Source organism: Maniola jurtina, chromosome 28 (genome assembly GCF_905333055.1).
Source record: "Maniola jurtina chromosome 28, ilManJurt1.1, whole genome shotgun sequence".
Taxonomy (NCBI): Eukaryota; Metazoa; Arthropoda; class Insecta; order Lepidoptera; family Nymphalidae; genus Maniola; species Maniola jurtina.
Window position 1 is genome coordinate 5,610,265 of NC_060056.1, and position 18,949 is coordinate 5,629,213.

At 39.5% G+C, this 18,949-nt stretch overlaps 2 protein-coding genes across 5 annotated transcripts in view; both read left to right on the forward strand.

Moving 5' to 3' along the window:
• The window catches only part of LOC123879634 (xaa-Pro aminopeptidase ApepP-like), a 32,288-nt gene that overhangs the window by 173 nt on the left and 13,166 nt on the right, over window positions 1-18,949 (forward strand). Inside the window, exons 2-13 of one of the 3 annotated variants that reach the window (XM_045927439.1) lie at window positions 5,721-5,725; window positions 9,749-9,846; window positions 11,043-11,214; window positions 11,651-11,763; window positions 12,305-12,440; window positions 13,566-13,661; window positions 14,288-14,487; window positions 15,250-15,336; window positions 16,260-16,349; window positions 17,013-17,143; window positions 17,855-18,007; window positions 18,738-18,867. In XM_045927439.1, the coding sequence (XP_045783395.1) occupies window positions 9,751-9,846; window positions 11,043-11,214; window positions 11,651-11,763; window positions 12,305-12,440; window positions 13,566-13,661; window positions 14,288-14,487; window positions 15,250-15,336; window positions 16,260-16,349; window positions 17,013-17,143; window positions 17,855-18,007; window positions 18,738-18,867 (1,404 nt within the window). In that variant the 5' untranslated portion in view covers window positions 5,721-5,725; window positions 9,749-9,750. Of the gene's footprint in view, window positions 1-5,720; window positions 5,726-7,247; window positions 7,267-9,748; window positions 9,847-11,042; window positions 11,215-11,650; window positions 11,764-12,304; window positions 12,441-13,565; window positions 13,662-14,287; window positions 14,488-15,249; window positions 15,337-16,259; window positions 16,350-17,012; window positions 17,144-17,854; window positions 18,008-18,737; window positions 18,868-18,949 lie in introns of those variants that run through there. The other 2 variants (XM_045927437.1, XM_045927438.1) reach the window with 2 other exon arrangements.
• On the forward strand, window positions 43-17,752 carry LOC123879638 (histone chaperone asf1). Of its 2 annotated transcripts, XR_006799051.1 has the most exons (5): window positions 43-807; window positions 2,175-2,318; window positions 3,364-3,461; window positions 11,837-11,839; window positions 17,661-17,752. XR_006799051.1 is itself a non-coding variant. In XM_045927444.1 (3 exons), the coding sequence occupies exons 1-2, from the start codon at window positions 309-311 to the stop codon at window positions 2,315-2,317; spliced, it is 642 nt and encodes a 213-aa protein (XP_045783400.1). In that variant the 5' UTR covers window positions 43-308; the 3' UTR covers window position 2,318; window positions 3,364-3,471. The 2 variants fall into 2 exon arrangements, 1 of the variants encoding a protein (XP_045783400.1); XM_045927444.1 differs by lacking the exons at window positions 11,837-11,839; window positions 17,661-17,752 and having other exon boundaries at window positions 3,364-3,471.

The following is an 18,949-nucleotide window of genomic DNA, read 5'->3' on the forward strand; positions in this document are numbered from 1 at the left end:
ATTATATTAGAGAAAACCGTCCTGTTTCCACAATTCATTATTTACATCATTTTAGTACGCGATTTTTACGCGTGTGGCGCTGTCGTCGGAAATTATTTTGGTCACGTGACAGCTTCAACCGCCAAAATGAATGTCATTTGTCTGCCAACCATAATTTTGTTGTATTTTTGTGCTCGAATAAAAGGTTTTGAATCGTTTCATTTAATCGAATTTTTCGTTAAAAAACATTGTTTTATTGTTAATAACGTTTTTCGAGTGCAATCAAACATAAAATAGCTGTAAAACAGTATTTATTAGAGTGAAACAAAATGGCTAAGGTGCACATAACCAACGTAGTCGTTTTAGACAATCCTAGTCCATTTTTAAACCCTTTCCAATTCGAATTGACCTTCGAATGTATTGAAGAGCTCAAAGAGGATTTGGAATGGAAGATGATTTACGTCGGATCGGCGGAAACCGAGGAGCACGACCAGGTTTTGGACACAATTTACGTTGGGCCTATTCCGGAAGGTCGACACATGTTTGTATTCCAAGCACCACCACCAGACGTAACCCGGATTCCAGAGAATGATGCTTTAGGGGTCACAGTAGTGTTATTAACGTGTTCGTACAGAGGACAAGAGTTTGTAAGAGTGGGGTACTTCATAAATAATGAATATAGTGAAAATGAACCGGAGTTAAGAGAGAACCCGCCAGCGAAACCTCAGTTTGACAAAGTAGTGAGGAATATTCTAGCTTCCGAACCCAGAGTGACTAGGTTTAAGATAAATTGGGCGGAACCAGACGCTGCCACTGCTGCTGATTCAGGTATGTTTGTATATTTATATATTTTTACTTGAGATTCATTTTAAGTGCGAATGCACTATTATTATACATGGCATTAGTAGGCCTATTACAAAAATTATGATAATTGGTGTCACAGCTGAAAATCAGCGTCCTGCATTTAATGCATATGATGCAGGACATAATGCTGAGCTGTACACACATTTGGGGTGGTGTCACAGATGAAAATGTACATTTGTATGCTTTGTGTTTATCTGTGACACCAACAAAGCTTTCTTTATTTCACAGATAAAAACTTCTTTCTTATAATTTTAACTTTTGTGGTTAGCTGAAGTTATGCTAAAAAGTGGTGATAGCCTGGTGGTTAAGGTGTTGGCCTCCTAGTCTGAGAGTCTAGGGTTTGGATCCTGGGCACTCAGGACTGGGCTATAAGACTCAAGCAATTAAATATCATGGCTTTGTTATATTTATTTGATACTAGCTGATGCCCGCGACTTCGTTCGCGCGGATGTAGGTTTTTTAAAATTCCCGTGGGAACTCTTTGATTTTTCGGGATAAAAAGTAGCCTATGTGCTAATCCAGGGTATAATCTATCTCTATTCAAAATTTCAGCCCAATCCGTTCAGTAGTTTTTGCGTGAAGGAGTAACAAACATACACACACACACACACACATACATACACACATACAAACTTTGGCCTTTATAATATTAGTGTGACTAGAGGATGCCTGCGACTTCGTCCACATGGATTTTGGTTTTTTAAATCCTGTAGGAACTCTTTGATTTTCCGGGATAAAAAGTAGCCTATGTCCTTCCCCGGGATGTATGCCATGTCGGTACCAAATTTCATTAAAATTGGTTCAGCGGTTGGGCCGTGAAAACGTAGCAGACAGACAGACACACTTTTGCATTTATAATATTAGTATGGATTTAACAGAGAAGGAAACCATCCAGAAGAAAACCGCATGTCTGAGAGGTCTCCATAATAACTCCTGCCAGCATGGTAAATGGTGGAAACCATCCTCATTCTAAAAGGAGACCTGTCCTTTGAACTGGGCCGGCAATCACTCAAATATTTTTTTATTAGATACAAATTAACCCTTGACTGCAATCTCACCTCATGCTAAGTGATGATGCAGTCTAAGAAGGAAGTGGGCTAACCTGGAAGGGGTATATTATAAAGAGATGCTAGGCAAATGTCTTAAAGAAGAATCTTAGGCCACATCATCACTTCCCATCAGATGTGATTGTGGTCAAGTGTGCCTATGGGGAATTAAAAAAATGATGAGTGCCTGGCATGGAAACCCCAACCTCCCTAATTTGAGGCTGATGTTTTACCTCCATTTTTAAGATACGACGGGTAATTTTGATTAATGTGTTTTGGTTTTAGGGGATGGTAATATAGAGACTCATGCACCAAGCAACGACTCCTACGGTGCCTTCAACAATGACAGTCAAATCAGTGGCATCTTCCAAGGCAGCTTGAGTGGCTATGGGGATAATTCCAACTCGGTTGTGCATATGGAGTGCTGAGGTGGGTAGTCCCTTGTTTTGTTTACTAACCCTCCCCCCCACCCCCCAAGAGGTAGGGTTATAAGTTTGACTTGTGTATCTGTCTGTGTCATCGTAGCTCCTAAACAGATGAACAGATTTTAATTTAGTTTTTTATTGAGAGTGTTCTTACCTATAATCCAAGAAAGCCGTTCAGCTGTTTGAAAGTTATTTACTTTTTAGAGAATTTTGTGCTGAGGGTTTTTAAATTTTGAATTTATGTTATTTCATTACAAGTTAGCCCATGTCTGCAATCTAGGAAGAGGTCTAAAAATTTTTTATAATGAGACACACTTACCATCTGGTGGTAAGTGGTGTCTCATCATAAGAAGTGGTGCCTCATCATAAAGGCTACTCACACACTGCATGCTGAGGCAATCTAGGAATTTGACACTAACTGGCCGCTTTATGTGTATATGCAAGCAGGGAGAAATTTCCTAGATTGTATCTGCGGCAGACCATAGAACCACAAATTCACAGTTTTTAGGGTACCTCAAACGGAACCCTTATAGGATCACTTTGTTGTTGAATTTATTCCTTTACTTGTGCTATAAGACCTACCTACCTGCCAAATTTCATGATTCTAGGTCAATGGGAGATACCCTATAGGTTTTCTTGACAGACACGGCAGACGGACAGACAGATAACGAAGTGATCTTATGGGAACCTAAAATCATGTGGGAACTTTGATTTATCTGGGATGAAATGTAGCCTATGCCTGTCCCTGGGAAGCAAGCTACCTTTGTACCAATTAGATGATGTCCAGGACTTCATGCAAGTGGATTTAGGTTTCGAAATCTAGTGGAAACTTTGAATTTCCATAAAAGTATCCAAAGTCCATTCTTGGGATGCAAGCTATCCCTATACCAAATTTCGTCAAAAACGGTTTAGCAGATGGGCTGTGAAAAGCTAACAGACAGACAGACTTTCGCATCCATAATATTAGTACTATAGACCATGCTCTTTTGAACTTATTTGATTGTATAAATTTTTTTTTATATTAATTTGTTTTTTTTTGTTTATTTCAGATAGACTAAATGAATTAATGAATTAAGATCTGCAGTACTAGGAAATAATACAAATGATGGACTGACAGAATGATTATGAAGATATAGATTTTGTATGGGTACTGTGAACATGCCAACTCTTGTTCATAGACTGTACTTTATCCACTGAAACAAGTTAGTATCGCACTCTCTCAATAGAGAGACATTATCCCATACAAATGACAGAGGTTAAAATTTCAGCGGGCGCTAACCATTTTGAGTCATGAACCAATCACAAATACATTTTCAAAAAAAAAAATTTAAATCCAAAAAAACATAGTTTCTTTCGGTTAAGCTCTGGTTTCCTCCAAAAGCGGTGCCATCATGTAGCGGCCGTAATACAGCGGTGAATGACGTCACTAGAATGTTGTCTATGTAAACAATATGGCGCGGTTTCCTAGATAACGGTAATTGACACCGTAACGTCAAAAAGCGTTACCGCTATTTGCATGACGGCCGTCTTGTCGGTGTCGAAGTGTCTGTCAACGTTTTTTTCATAGCGGTGAAGGTATTTTCAAGCGTAATATTAATTTGCGTGCCATTTTATTTTTTTTTTTTTTTTTTTTTTTAAAGAATATTAGCCATGTTAAATGACTAATATTCCCCTTTCCTCTCCACATAAGCGTCAGGCTTGTGCTAGGAGTAGGTACGACAATAGTGCAACGGGCGGGGTTTGAACCGTCGACCTTTCGGTTTTCAGTCCACTCCTTTACCGGTTGAGCTATTGAGGCTCTAAATTTATTGTTCAAAATGAGTTTCATCAACTGGACCAGCGAGGATGATGAAATTTTAATTGATTTTGTGCGGGTTCATGATGTGCTATATAATGTAAAACATAAAGACTAGACTATTTTCGTCTTCTGATGATTGTTCATCTTGCAAATATACGAGTAACGCTAAATCAAGTTCGTCCATTTTCAACCATTGACACGTGCTTTGTGGTCTGTTCACCGTAATAAAACGGTCAATGCAGTCTCGAACATTCCACATATTTACGGCCGTCTTTTTGCGGTCATTATGTTGCGTCCGTTTAAAAATGGCACCGCTGTTGGAGGAAACCAGAGCTTTAGAGATATTTGCCTCTATCATTCGTATAGGATTCCGTAATAATAAAGAGTGCGATACTAATTTGTACTAACTACTAAGTTGTGCTAAATTAATTTGTCATGCAATGAAACCATCATACTATTGACAAAAAAAAAATTGTATTTGTATATAATTCAAGAGATTGTGAGAAGCTAATTTTTCAATATTGAAAATGTAAAGGAATGTCGGTAGCATCGGCAGTGATGTAAATTTCGTGAACAGTAAGAGTATGAGACTACATCTACAAAGTTGATAGGATTCAAGCATCAAAACATAGTAACGTTAGAGTAAAATGGACCTAAAGATGCTAGATTTAAAGGCAAAAGTTCAGTACCACCTAAGACAACCTCTCTGGTACAGTGGTTAGTGCTGTGGTCTTAGTGGAAGGTCCCGGGTTCGATTCCTGGCAGAGGTTTGGAATTTTATAATTTCTAAATTTCTGGTCTGGTCTGGTGGGAGGTTTCGGTCGTGGCCGTGCCGTCAAGCGATTTAGCGTTCTGGTACGATGCCGTGTAAACCAAAGGGGTGTGGGTATTGAGAACTGCCATACCCCTTCCACGTTAGTCCGCTTCCATCTTAGACTGCATCATCACTTACCATCAAGTGAGATTGCAGGGAAATGCTAACTTGTATCTGAATAAATAAAATTGATTTTAATTTCGTAGTTTAGTCTTGAAACGCTGTCTATAGCACATGTATGGGGGAATTTGAGCTTTAAGATAATGTTGTTAGGGTCCATTTTATGTTAACGCGTAAAATCTTAAATGCTACCGATTCGGCTGATTCGTTGCAAGACAGCTTGAAGTTGCCAGTGTATGGTCTCTAAAGGTACGCTTACACAGGCAATTAAAATTGCGCAATCCCAGGTAATTTAATCATGACGTTACGACCATATTCAGCAATTTACTGCAATACCTGATAATTGCTCCAGATTGCTTCACTTATTGCTCCTCATCGTCCCATACGTGTTGCCGATCGATAATTGCTTCAAACACTGCCAATGTAAGCGCACTATAACATCTTGAAGAATTGACTCCAGTCTGTTCACTTAGAAATTTCCAATAAACAAGACAGTTCCATTAGTTTTCAGAATTTAACTAGTGGAAAATCTTAGGAAATAGAACTAACATAGGTTGAAATCTATAGTATGCACTTTGACTTTGCTCAGACAAGTGACACTGTTAAAACGAGACAACGCTATATCGCTGGCATAAATCTGTCTCGTTTTAACTGAATCTTAAGTCTGAGTAAAGTCAAAGTACGCTATATAGATATCAGCCTTAATGCCCAGCTTGCGTTGCAAGGATCTTCTCAATTTCCGACAACAACTGTACAAAGTTTCAACTCGATCAATTTTTTTACATTAATATAATATTCTATAACAGACAAACGATCAAAATTAAAGTTTAAAGCTTTAACTGTTTACGATATTAATAAAATATGTAGTTGGAAATTTCTAATTGAACAAACTGTATATTAATTAATATTAAAATACCTACCTGTAAACCATAGACTGTATTTATTTTTCTATTTTAAGTTTTTCGAAACTAAAGTGAAAACAAATTAGACTAATAAAACTGCGTACATAAGCGGACGTTTTCCCTAACTTGTAATTATAAATACAAACCTGACATTGGCTAATCTATGTAAAGCCAGACGAGAAGAAAAAAAAAAAAAAAATTAGACTAATTTAGTGTGAATATTTTTACCAAACCATGCGATATTGAATAAAAATAAAAATTAATTACGTAAAATGATTTTTTGGTTTTATTTTTAGGGATCCGTACCTCAAAAGGAAAAATTTAAACTTATAGGATCACTTTGTTGTCTGTCTGTCTGTCTGCCTGTCCGTCTGTTGTGTCTGTCAAGAAAACCTATAGGGTACTTCCCGTTAACCTAGAATCATGAAAGGCAGGTAGGTAGGTCTAATAGCACAAGTAAAGGAAAAATCTAAAAACCGGGTTACATCATTACTGTAACAAGTGGGGTATCATGTGAAAAGGCTTTACATCCGATATCACACTTAATATTATAAAGGAGAAAGTTTGTATGTGTGTGTGTGTGTGTGTGTGTGTATGTTTGTTACTCCTTCACGCAAAAACTACTGGACGGATTGGGCTGAAATTTAGAATGGAGATAGATTATACCCTGGATTAGAACATAGGCTACCCAAGGGAATTTTAAAAAATCTACATCAGCTAGTGTATTATGTATATTCCAAAACAGATTTTTACTTATTTTTATGCATAACAAGTCGATGCCCGCGACTTCGAACGCGTGGATTTAGGTTTTTCGAAATCCCGTGGGAACTTTGATTTTCCGGGTTGAAAAGAAGCCTATGTGCTGATCCAGGATATTATCTATCTCCATTCCAAATTTCAGCCAAATCCGTCTAGTAGTTTTGCGTGAAGGAGAAACAAACATACACACACATACACACAAACTTTCGCCTTTATAATATTAGTGTGAAGTGTGATAGTTTTTGATTTATCGCACACCCGTACGTCACCCGGGTTAGCGTGGAGCTGTGCGGGGCGTCCCCACCTCGAATGCCGTCTTGACCTGTTTTTTTTTAAAGGTTTACTAGCGATTTAACACAAACTTAAAAACTATAATAAATACATTGGTTTTTCTATCATGCTCAACTACTCGTATGTTAAATCATTTAAAAGTAAACACTGCATGCATGCAAGATATTATGTTATCACTACAAATCTTTATAAGATATCCTTATCAACGGAATAGGTATTTTGCTTCAGTGAAATATATTCAGTAGTGGAATATCATAGGCAGATATGGGTAAGTGATAGATTAACTTTAGATGCTAAAATCCACCTCGTAACTCGACCCTACAAGGGTGGAATCCGTGAAAATACGGTACAAAGTAGTCATAGAACTATTGTATGGTAGCTTTTTTTTCTCTCGTCTGGCTTTACAAAGATTAGCTAATGTCAAGTTTGTAGTTATTTGTAACAAGTTAGTTAAACTAAGTATACAAGTATGGACCCCGTCTGTGCCGGCGCTCGCCGACACACGCACGGCATCCCCTTAGAGCGCTTTCCAGTCAGTTTTAACAAAAAAAACACTCGAAAAAAGACAAAGCACGCCCGCCAGCTAACACCAACACAGGCGAAGTCTTTTGCTTTTTCGTATGGCAGCTTACGCACTAGCTCCGACTTCCGTCATCCGAGTTCTCTCCGACATCCGTGAGAATATCTCGGATGTGCCTCGGATACAAATCGGACGTATGACGTAGATATGTCAAAGATGTCCACTGAATAGCTTGGATGTGGATCAGAGATCGGATTAGTGCGTAAGCATTATCCGAGTTTTTTATATCTGTATTTTCACGGATGAGTGTGTAACCGCTCTTATTCATAACTAAAGAATGCCCGCGGCTTCGCCCGCGTGGATTTTGGTTCTTTTAAATCCCATAGGATCTCTTTGATTTTCCGGGGATAAAAAGTAGCCTGCCTATGTACCTACCCCAAGTTTGTACCAAATTTCATTAAAATTGGTTCAATGGTTGAGCCATGAAAACGTAGCAGACAGACAGACAGACACACTTTCGCATTTATAATATTAGTATGAATATGGATAATATGGATGGATAATTCATTGCAAAAAATACACATGAAATGGTGTTATGGAATATTTATGGAAGCTGTGTATTACCAAGTATGGCGTGCAATCACACTAATATTATAAAGGCAAAAGTTTGTGTGTGTGTGTGTGTGTGTGTGTATGTTTGTTACTCCTTCACGCAAAAACTACTGGACGGATTTGGCTGAAATTCGGAATGGAGATAGATAATACCCTGGATTAGCACATAGGCTACTTTTTATCCCGGAAAACCAAAGAGTTCCCACGGGATTTCAAAAAACCTTAATCCACGCGAACGAAGTCGCGGGCATCAGCTAGTATTAATTAAAGACAATAAAGGGAAACACACAAGGATCCCTTCGTTGTCTGTCTGTCGTTTCTTTTCTTTCTTCTCTCTGGGCTGGTTTCCGCACTTAAACGTTTCCGTCTGTGGTGCGTGCGTTGCCCCTCCCCGCCGAAGTCTTCACTCCAGCCATCCAAGCTCGCTCCAGAAGCCAAGTAGACCACCCAGGTTGCCGAGGGCTTCATGAAGTGAGGTTGGGGATCCCAAATGGCGTTCTCGTTGTTCTGCCACGACCATGCACTCCAGGAGCACGTGCGTCGGTGTTTCATCGACCTCCATGCAGACCCTGCACACAGTGACGGATTAACCCTTAATCAAATTAAGCAATTGCCTAGGGCATCACGTCTGAGAGGGCACCAGAAGAAGCACAAAAAAAATCCGCCCTTAGGGCATCACGTCTCACTCACGTCACCAAAAACCACACCAAAAAGAGTTTCTAGGACTAATTTGAAAATTCGCGCGTTTTAAGTTGACATAGAGTCCGATCTAGAGTCATAACCCCACTCCCGCTTGCCCACTCGCTGCCCGCTTGTGCATTCGACAATTCGAATGCCCCCGAAAGCCGCAAGGCGCATTTCAATAAATAAATAAATTATGCTTTGGTTTTTATTGTTGTCGCACCTAACTACTCCACATCCAAAGTAAGTTACATCTCATCATCTTATTTTACAAAAAACTAATGTTTTTAGGCGGTAAAGGTTTAAAGACCGATTCTAGTTGACATACGGATATGGGGGCCCATAGGCATGGATTGCTTAGGGCACCAAGTAGTCTTAATCCGTCACTGCCTGCACAGAACTGCCGTCCTAACGAAGAGAGCAATAACTAGGTTTCGACTACTTTCGAGATATTCGCGGTTATGATTAGCTACTTACAAATCGTAATATTACATATTGCAGTTTTGATAACCAACAGAACCGAAACTACTGAAGATACAAAAAAGACGTCTAAGGCGAAAATATAGAGCTCATTTTCCTGATTACGGATATGGTCTCAAGTCAATTTGCCCAAAAACTCTACTTATTGCACTCTTTGTTAGGACGGCAGAGAAGACTGTCGGTGACACCTATAACGAAAAGGTGTTTGTTTAGTGGTTGTAACTTGTAAGGAAGATGCCAATGGTTGGACGATATAAAGGGGTGGACTGGGCTTAGTTACCCGAAGTTGAAAGAGGCGGCTTTTAGAGCTTTTCGGATGATGATCGCCAAACTTCGTTTCGAAGAAGGCACGCGATGATGATGGTGACGATGTAAGGAAGTCTTGTGCTAGTCTGACTTGGTTGACCGGTTTGTTTTTCCTTCCTCCATTATATTTAAGCAAAATGTCTTGTTTCAGATATGTCGCTGCAGCGCTTGACAGCGCTTCGGGCGCTGATGGCGAGTCAGCCAACAGCATTGGCAGCTTACATCGTCCCAACCGCTGACGCTCACAATGTATGAAAGCTTTTTTCTTTATAAAAGCTTTTTTTTTTTATTCACTATAGGTAAGCGCTTGACCACAATCACACCTGATGGAAAGTGATGATGTGGTCTAAGATGGGACGCGTTTACCTAGAAGGTGCCTATTCACTCTTGTTTTAAAGATACCCGGATTGTAATTGGTAGGAAACACAGATCGCGGAAGAGTATTCCAAACCTTAGCCATGCGTATGATCCGATCATTTTTTAGGGATCCGTACCTCAAAAAGAAAATAGGAACCCTTATCACTTTGTTGTCTGTCTGTCTGTCGTGTCTGTCAAGAAAACCTATAGGAAACTTCCCGTTGACCTAGAATTATGAAATTTGGTATATAGGTAGGTCTTATAGCACACTTATGGGGAAAAATCGAAAACCGTGAACTTATGGTTACATCTATGGGCCTCATAAGAAAGCTTAGAGTCAATCAGCGCGCGATGGGGAGAGGTATGCTTGGAGTTTTTCTATGTGATCAAATCAGAAAGGAAGAGATCCGTAGGAGAACCAGAGTAAGCGATATAGCTCAGCGTGTTGCGAAGCTGAAGAGGCAATGGGCCGGGCACTTCGAAAAACTGATAGACGTAGGGGTCCCAAAGTGTTGGAATGGCGACCTCGTACCGGAAAGCGCAGCGTTGGAAGCATGGCCGTAGCCAGGGGGGGGAGGGGGGTGTTGGGGGTTCAACCCATCCCCCCCCCCGAAATCCCAGACAAAGAAAAATTGTTTTAAAATGCATAATAGAATACTTCTCGAATTTACCAATCTTTTTTGTAAATATATCAAAAAAAACTCCCCCCCAAACCGGTTCCTGGCTGACGACATCAGACGAGTTGAAAGGAACTGCTAGATGGCGACGCAAGACCGTTGCGTGTGGAAGACCCTACAAGAGACCTATGTCCAGCTGTGGGCGTCTATCGGTTGATGATAATAAGCGTCTCTGAGGATAGATAGAGGCGGAAGGTCTATATACAGTCCAGCAAGGCTCTTTTGGCGCGTGGCCAAAATCGGAACTAAAGCCGCCATCTTGAGAAGTGCACTTGTTGATAGTTCGCTGTGTCGGCATAAAGCTACAACTGCGCCCTCACTCAAGTGCCAAGAGAGCCTTGTCGGATTGTAGTAACTCTGATGATTTTGCAGTTATAAAATAACATATATTACAAACAATTTATTTTCCAGTCAGAGTACATATCCCCAGTGGACGCGCGCAGAGAATGGATATCTGGTTTCACAGGGTCAGCCGGCACCGCCGTCGTCACCAGTGCACAAGCGCTGGTGTGGACGGACGGACGGTACTACACACAGTTCGAAAAGGAAGCCGATTTGACGATATGGACATTAATGAAGCAATGTAAGTCAAAATACTTGGGTAGCTTTATTTTTGTCATTTATATAGATGAGAAATAAAGTTGGTCCCATACGGCTGCCTTGAATGACACCTTGTAGTACTACAGAAGGATTAAGATTGATCCCAACGCAAGCCTTGTGCCATACCAATAGATGCTATAGGCAGCGCAAAAGCGTCACTATGGACCGACCAACGATTCTACGCGGAGTTTAAAGAGTAACCTGATTTGACGCTACTGAAGTTGATGAAGCTATGTAAATGATTTATGGGTCATTTATACATATAGATGAGACACAAAATTGGTCTCAAACAAAAAAGTACCCTCGTAGAGTACCCTAGTAGTATATTATACCAGTCTGAATACATATCCTAAGTAAACTTTATCTTTTATCTTTTGCATGGTACCATGGATGAAAATATCATTTATTATTTGTTCCAGCATTACCAGAAACACTAAGTATGGAGAAATGGTTAGCGACCAACCTTCTAGCGGGTTCTATAGTGGGGGTAGACCCGAAGACTATGACGAGGGAGGAGTGGACTCCTTTGCAGGTCGAAAATAAATTTATAATTTAAAACCACGCGATACCCTTAGAGAGAAATTTAAGGAAATAGATACTCTTAGATGGTAGAGATTGCTCTAAGCAATAAGGCCGCCTTTGCACACAATTGTGTTTTTCTGTTTTCTTCCTTCTGTGTTGTTCGTTTACATGTTTTTGTGTGCATTAAAGACTTCTATCTATCTATCTATCCATCTATTTTACAGAGTATTCTCTGAATATATTTACAACATAGTTAATTTTTGTTAGACAAAATATTTTGAGTTACAAGAAAATTGAGGATCTTCATTATATGCAAATTTTATTTTATTTTATTTTATTTTTAACAGAAAGGTAAGAAACCTAGACGGGTCTGCCCGCGAAATTTAATTTGGTTTTTCGCAATTTGTAAACTAATACGACAAAGTAGGCTTATGGTATTCTAATTCCGACACTGGCAGTATCATCTTCACATAAAAATCTTTACTTGAAAGGGTTCAGTTTCCAATTTTTTTTTTGCTATTGTTTTTATTTTCAACTTTATCTTGTTTCAGACTGCATTAACAAAGGCAAGGATGCAACTAATAGCCATAGACAATAACCTAGTAGACCAGGTGAGGGTACTACTGAAAGACCCTCCACCAGATAGACCTCATAACGAAATTATACATCTACCCACACAATACACAGGTAAGGTAATCACAAAATATACCTTACTAGCGACCCGCCCCGGCTTCGCACGGGTGGACATTTATTTTTTCTATTTTCCGGGATAAAATATAGCCTATACGGATTCGGAAGAATCCCTCTAAGTAATGGTAAAAGAAATTTTGAAATCGGTCCAGTAGTTTTTGAGCCTATTCAATACAAACATACAAAAATAGAAAAATACAAAGGTTTCCTCTTTATAATATTAGTATAGAAAAGTACAATACCTGACGACCTCCTGATCCTGTGGTCTTATAAGTGGGAGGTCCCGAATTCCATTCCCGGCAGGGGTTTAGAGTTTTATAATTTCTGGTCGGGTAAGAGGCTTCGGCCGTGGCTAGTTACCACCCTACTTGAAAAGCCGTGCTGCCAAGCGATTTAGCGCTCCGGTAAAATGCCGTGTAGAAACCAAAGGAGTATGGGTTTAATAAAAACTGCCATACCCCTTCCAGGTTAGCCCGCTTCCATATTAGACTGCATCATAACTTATTACCATTGGTAAGTGATAGTGCAGTCATTGAGAGACTTTTTTTGATTGACAAAATAAAAATTTCCAAAATGTCCCTCCTGGGAATTGAACTTGAGACCTCCCACTTACAGGACCACAGCGCTCACCATAGCGCCAGGGAGGGCAGCCTTTTGTTAGGGGTCCGTACCTCAAAAGGAAAAACGGAACCCTTATAGGATCTCTTTGTTGTCTATCTGTCTGTCCGTCCATAGATAATATACCTACTAATATATTGTCCGTCCGTCATGTCTGTCAAGAAAACCTATAGGGTACTTCCCGTTGACCTAGAATCATGAAATTTGGCAGGTAGGCAGGTCTTATAGCACAAGTAAAGGAATAAATCTGAAAACTGTGAATTTGTGGTTACATCATTAAAAAAAATGTGTTTTAATTTTCAAAGTAAGATGACTATTACCAAGTGGGGTATCATATGAAAAGGCTTTTTTTGTACATTCTAAAACAGATTTTTATTTTTTTTAAGCCTAATGGATGAAAAATGTCGGAAAAAATACCCGAGTACGGAACCCTTGGTGCACAAGTCTGACTCGCACTTGGCCGGTTTTGTTTTGTGTTAATTTGACTTCATTTTGTATTGCCAGGTAAAACGGCTGGTCAGAAAATATCAGAGTTAAGAGAGAATATGGTTCAAAAAAAGGCTTCAGCACTTGTCATCACCGCATTAGATGAAATTGCATGTAAGTTGTAAAGGGAAAACTTCTCTAGGTGCATTGGGCGATGTCGCGATGTTATATAATATTTCACAGGTATATTGTCAAAGCCGTGATATTACAATCTCACTAGCACGGTAATATTATGTATATAATATAATATTAATATAGTGATAATATAATTAAAGCATGGCAAATGGCATATTATTGTAAATTGAATACTTGAAAAGAGCACCCGCCGAGTTTCTTGCTGGTTCTTATCGGTAAAAACGGCATTCCGAACCAGTGGTAAATTATTTTGACGATTCAAACGCACTTGTAAAAGTTTAATTGAGTAAAAATATTTTGAATTTGAATTTGAAAAAGGCTAGATTGTCAATCGACTTCATTTCTTACAATTTAACGGTCTGGTTTTAGTGTCATTATAATGTCACGGGGACACTACAGTGATATTGTAAGGCAATGATATTTTGACAATTTCACTGGTCGTTAGATTATGAGGCCGCCTCTGATTGGTGTGTTTCCGATGTTGAAAAAGAATTGACCAATCAGAACGCTTGACGTCTCCCACTGCGAACTCCTCATTTCTGATTTGTTCGCGTAAGAAACTCTGAGACCACCTGTGTCATTATAGCTTGAACATATTATTACAGACACTCTAAACCTACGCGGCAGTGATATAGCTTACAACCCCGTGTTTTTCTCCTACCTGCTGGTAACCCCTACTTCCGTGGTGCTGTTCTGGCATAGGGGTCACATCCCAGAGGTCATCGCTGACAAGTTGCTGGAAGAAGGGGTCAAAATTGAGGGTAAACCATACGATGACATAGAAGCGACATTGAGAAGTTTTGCTGTGAGTAATCTATAATCAAATAAATAAAATTGAAGTCAGGGTCTGTTTTTAACCCCCGACCAAAAAATAGGGGTTTTATAAGTTTGACGTGTGTATCTTTCTATGGCATCGTAGCTCCTTAACGAATGAACCGATTTGAAATTAGTTTTTTTTTGTTTGAAAGGTGGCTTGCTTGGTGGTTGGTTTAATGGTTCTTAGCTATAATCCAAGAAAATCGGTTCAGCCGTTTGAAAGTTATCAGCTATTTTCTAGTTACTGTAACCTTCACTTGTCGGGGGTGTTATGAATTTTTAATTTACACTTGTTATTAAATTCATAATTCAATATTATTTTGAATTTATTATTATAAACGGATGAGCCTGTAAGAATCCCATGGGAACGCTTTGATTTTCCGGGATAAAAGTAGCCTATGCCTGTCCCCGGGATGTAAGCTGAGTCTGTACCAAATTTTATCGGACAGGCAGACAGATCGACACACTTTCGCATTTATAATATTAGTATGGACTTGATGATACCCTCGACTTTGTCTGCGTGTAAATAAAATGTTGAATATAAATTTTTAATACCGCGGGATTATTGGATTTTCCGGGATAAAAAGGTAGGGTATCTATAAGCTATTTACATTCCAAATTTCAGACCAAACCATCCAGTAGTTTTTGCGTGAAAAAGTAACAAACACACACACACACACACACACTTAATACACCCATATCAACTTTTGCCTTTATAATATTAGTGTGAAAAGTGTGATTCTGATTCCAGAAAGAGTTATCCGAAAATGGCGACGGCGAACATTCCATTTGGTTGTCGGGAGAAGCGAGCGAAGCAATACACAGAGCTGCTTCTGGGGTAAGTCTGAGAAAAAATATGCGCTCGCTGCGCTTCTATAAATATGAAAATCTTTTTTGGGTACCTTTCGTTTCTAAAGTTTTTTAAACAATTTATTGTAAGATATTGATTTTTCTGTTAAGAAATTCTCAGTACCTTAATTTGTTGTAAGGTATTGTATTTTTCTGTTAAGAAATTCCCGGAGTTAGGAAGTTGGCGGTGTTTCGGAGAGCACGTAAAGCCGTCGGTCCTGCGCCTGATCTCTCTCCGATCGTGTCGGATTTCCGTCCCATCGGGTTATGAGAGGGAATAGAGATTGGTGTGGGGTGGAGAACGGGTGGGGTTTGAACCGCTGACCTTTCAGAATTCAGTCAGCTCTTGTGGCCGTTGAGTTATCATCATCGCGTGCCTTCTCCGAAACGAAGTTTGGCGATGATCATCCGAAAAGCATCTATTTAAAGCCGCCTCTTTCAACTTCGGGTAACTAAGCCCTGTCCACCCCCTTATATCGTCCAACCATTCGCGTTTTTGGCGACCTTGAGCTCTTTGGCCTGCAATTCTCCCTTCCAACACTCATCTTGGGAATGAGAATTGTCCTCCTCTCTTTAAATGTCTAAAGAAAGCGAGCTTCCTTTGCATGATGGTGGACATGATTTCTGTCTCTTTGTGGACCAACTCCAGTACCTTGTTGTTAAGTTAGGCTATATAATATGGAAAGTCCTAGAGTGGAGACCACGTTTAAGCAAGCGTAGTGTAGGGTGCCTTCCAGCACGATGGACCGACGATATAAAGCGGCTGGCGGGAAGTGGCTGGATGAGGAAGGCTGAGGACCGGGTGTGGTGGCGCTCTATAGGGAAGGCCTATGTCCAGCAGTGGACGTCCACAGGCTGATGATGATGATGATATAATATGAGCAATGATTTACTATTTTGTCGCTTTTACAGGAAGGTGATCTAAAAAAACCTCTGAATTTAATTTCCGAGGTGTCTCCGGTCGCTTTGGCAAAGTTAATCAAGAATGATGTTGAATTAGAGGTAAGTTATATTATATTGTAGACTAGGTGATGCCCGCGGCATGCCTCTCGTAGATTAAGTTTTTTAAAATCCCGTGGGAACTATTTTTTTCCAGGATAAAAAGTAGCCTATGATTCCCCGGGATGCAAGCTATCTCTGCACCAAATTTCGTCAAAATCGGTTGAACCGGTGCAACGTGAAACGCTAGTAGACAAACAGACAGACAGATTTTCGCATTTTTAATATTCTTAGATGATGCCCGCAACTTCGTCCGCGTGGATTTAGGTTTTTAAAGATCCCGTGGAAACTGTTTGATTTTCCGAGATAACTATGTCGATAACAGAACGCAAGCTACCCCGGTACCAAATCTATACTATTATAATATTATAAATGCGAAAGTGTGTCTGTCTGTCTGTTACCTTTTCACGGTCCAACAGTTTAACCGATTCTGACGAAAGGTACAGGGTTAGCTTATATCCCGGGGATGGACATAAGCTATGTCCATAGCGGATGGGTCTTTAGGAATCCCGTAGCAACTCTTTGATTTTCCGGTCTGTCCCCGAGATATCAGCTAACTCTGTGCCTTTCATCAAAATCGGTTTAACTGTTGAGCCGTGAAAAGCTAGTAGACAGACAGACAGACACACTTTCGCATTCATAATATTAGTGTGTATAATTTTTCAGGGTTTCCGTCAATGCCATATCAGAGACGGTATAGCGGTGGTCCGCTTCTTCAGATGGCTTCACTCTCAGATAGACAAAGGTGAAACTGTCACTGAAATTCAAGCTGCTGACAAACTACTAGAGTTTCGCAAGTGAGTATAATACAAATGATGACTACTAGTCAAATCAGCGACTTTTAATCAAACGTCAAAACGCTTGCTTGGTAAGAGCGATTACGCACTGCATCCGATCCGAATCCGTGAAAATACGTTCCAAAGTAGTTATAGAACTATTTGTATGGCAGCTTACGCACTAGCTCCGACTTCCGTCATCCGAGTTCTCTCCGACATCCGTGAGAATATCTCGGATGTGCCTCGGATTCAAATCGGACTATGACGTAGATATGTCAAAGATGTCCACTGAATAGCTTGGATTTGGATCAGAGATCGGATTAGTGACGAATTTTGGAAAACCTTTTGTTAAATAGTTCTTAAGAAATAATTTATTGGTGACATAGTCATCATCCCAATTCATCATAAATACCTCGCTGGCTTACTACTGAGCACGGCTCTCCTCTCAGAATGAGAAGGGTTTAGGTCATAGTCCACCACTGCTGTGCCTAGGTTTTTAAGCTAGGGTAAACTACCTATTTCCTAACATAATGAATAGTTATTGTACAATCTCAATTTGGGTAAGCAGTGCTTTTGTGCCTCTATGATCTGCACACTACTGTCTTTCAGCTAAACCACAATTTGGTAAAACAAATATGATTTGATATGATTTAGGGTATGCAGTGATTTAATGCCTTTTTTGCCCTTTTTTTTTAAATTAAAAATGCAGAAATTGGAAAACTACTTTCACAGAGATGAAAAAGACTTCATGGGTGCATCTTTCGAAAGTATCCCGGGCGCGGGTGAAAACGGTGCCATTATCCATTACAGCCCGTCCCGGGATGGACCGCAAAGGGACATCCGGTCTACGGATATGTTTCTACTGGACTCTGGTGGACAATACAAGTAAGAACTTCGTTTTAGCATTTCAACGATTGTCTGCTAGACAGGCACATACTAATCATAATCATAATCATAATCATAATTAATTTATTGCAAATACACGTTTTACAATAGGTGGTACAAAAGTTTAAGGTTACAGTGTATTTACCATTATAGTGGTGTGCAATAGGCAACATATTTCATAATTATATTGATAACATGAATGACAATAAATGGAAATTGGAAATTATTATTGTAACAAAGGAGAGAAAAATAAAAATAAAGAGAAACGTAACACTTATTATGCTTTATGTCTATTGGCGTATTCTTGAATGGTGTAGTACGCCTTGTCTACTAAGTATTCTTGTAAGGTCCTTTTAAATTTTTGGTAATTATTAATATTTAAAATTGTTTCAGGCAGCTTGTTGTATAGAATGCACGTCATTACAAATGCACTGTTACTAAAATGTGCAGTGTTTGACACCGGCAAACCCAGTTTATTTTTGTGTCTTTTACTTACTAATTTTTTATACTAACACTATTATGTGTGATAATGATAACATTTTATAGGTAAAAAAGATACTCGTTATTTCTTGTATTTTTATATGCGTTTAAGCGAAATCTCACCTGATGGTAAGTGGTGGTACAGTCTAAAAAAGAAACGTGGTAACCAAGAAGGAGTATAGGTGTAAATCTACCAGATGAGTTTGTAGCCTATGTCATTCTTGAGGTCTAAAACCTTTTTTTCACGCAGGGATGGAACAACTGACATAACTCGAACAAGGCACATGGGTGAACCGACGCCCTTCCAGAAGGATGCATTCACCCGCGTCTTAAAAGGACAGATTTCTGTAGGCAGTGCACTATACCCGAAGGGAGTGAAGGTAATATTATGTATTTATGTCGTATAATAAAAACATTATTTCGTATACATGGCCGTAGCTAGTAATTGATTTCGAGGGGGAG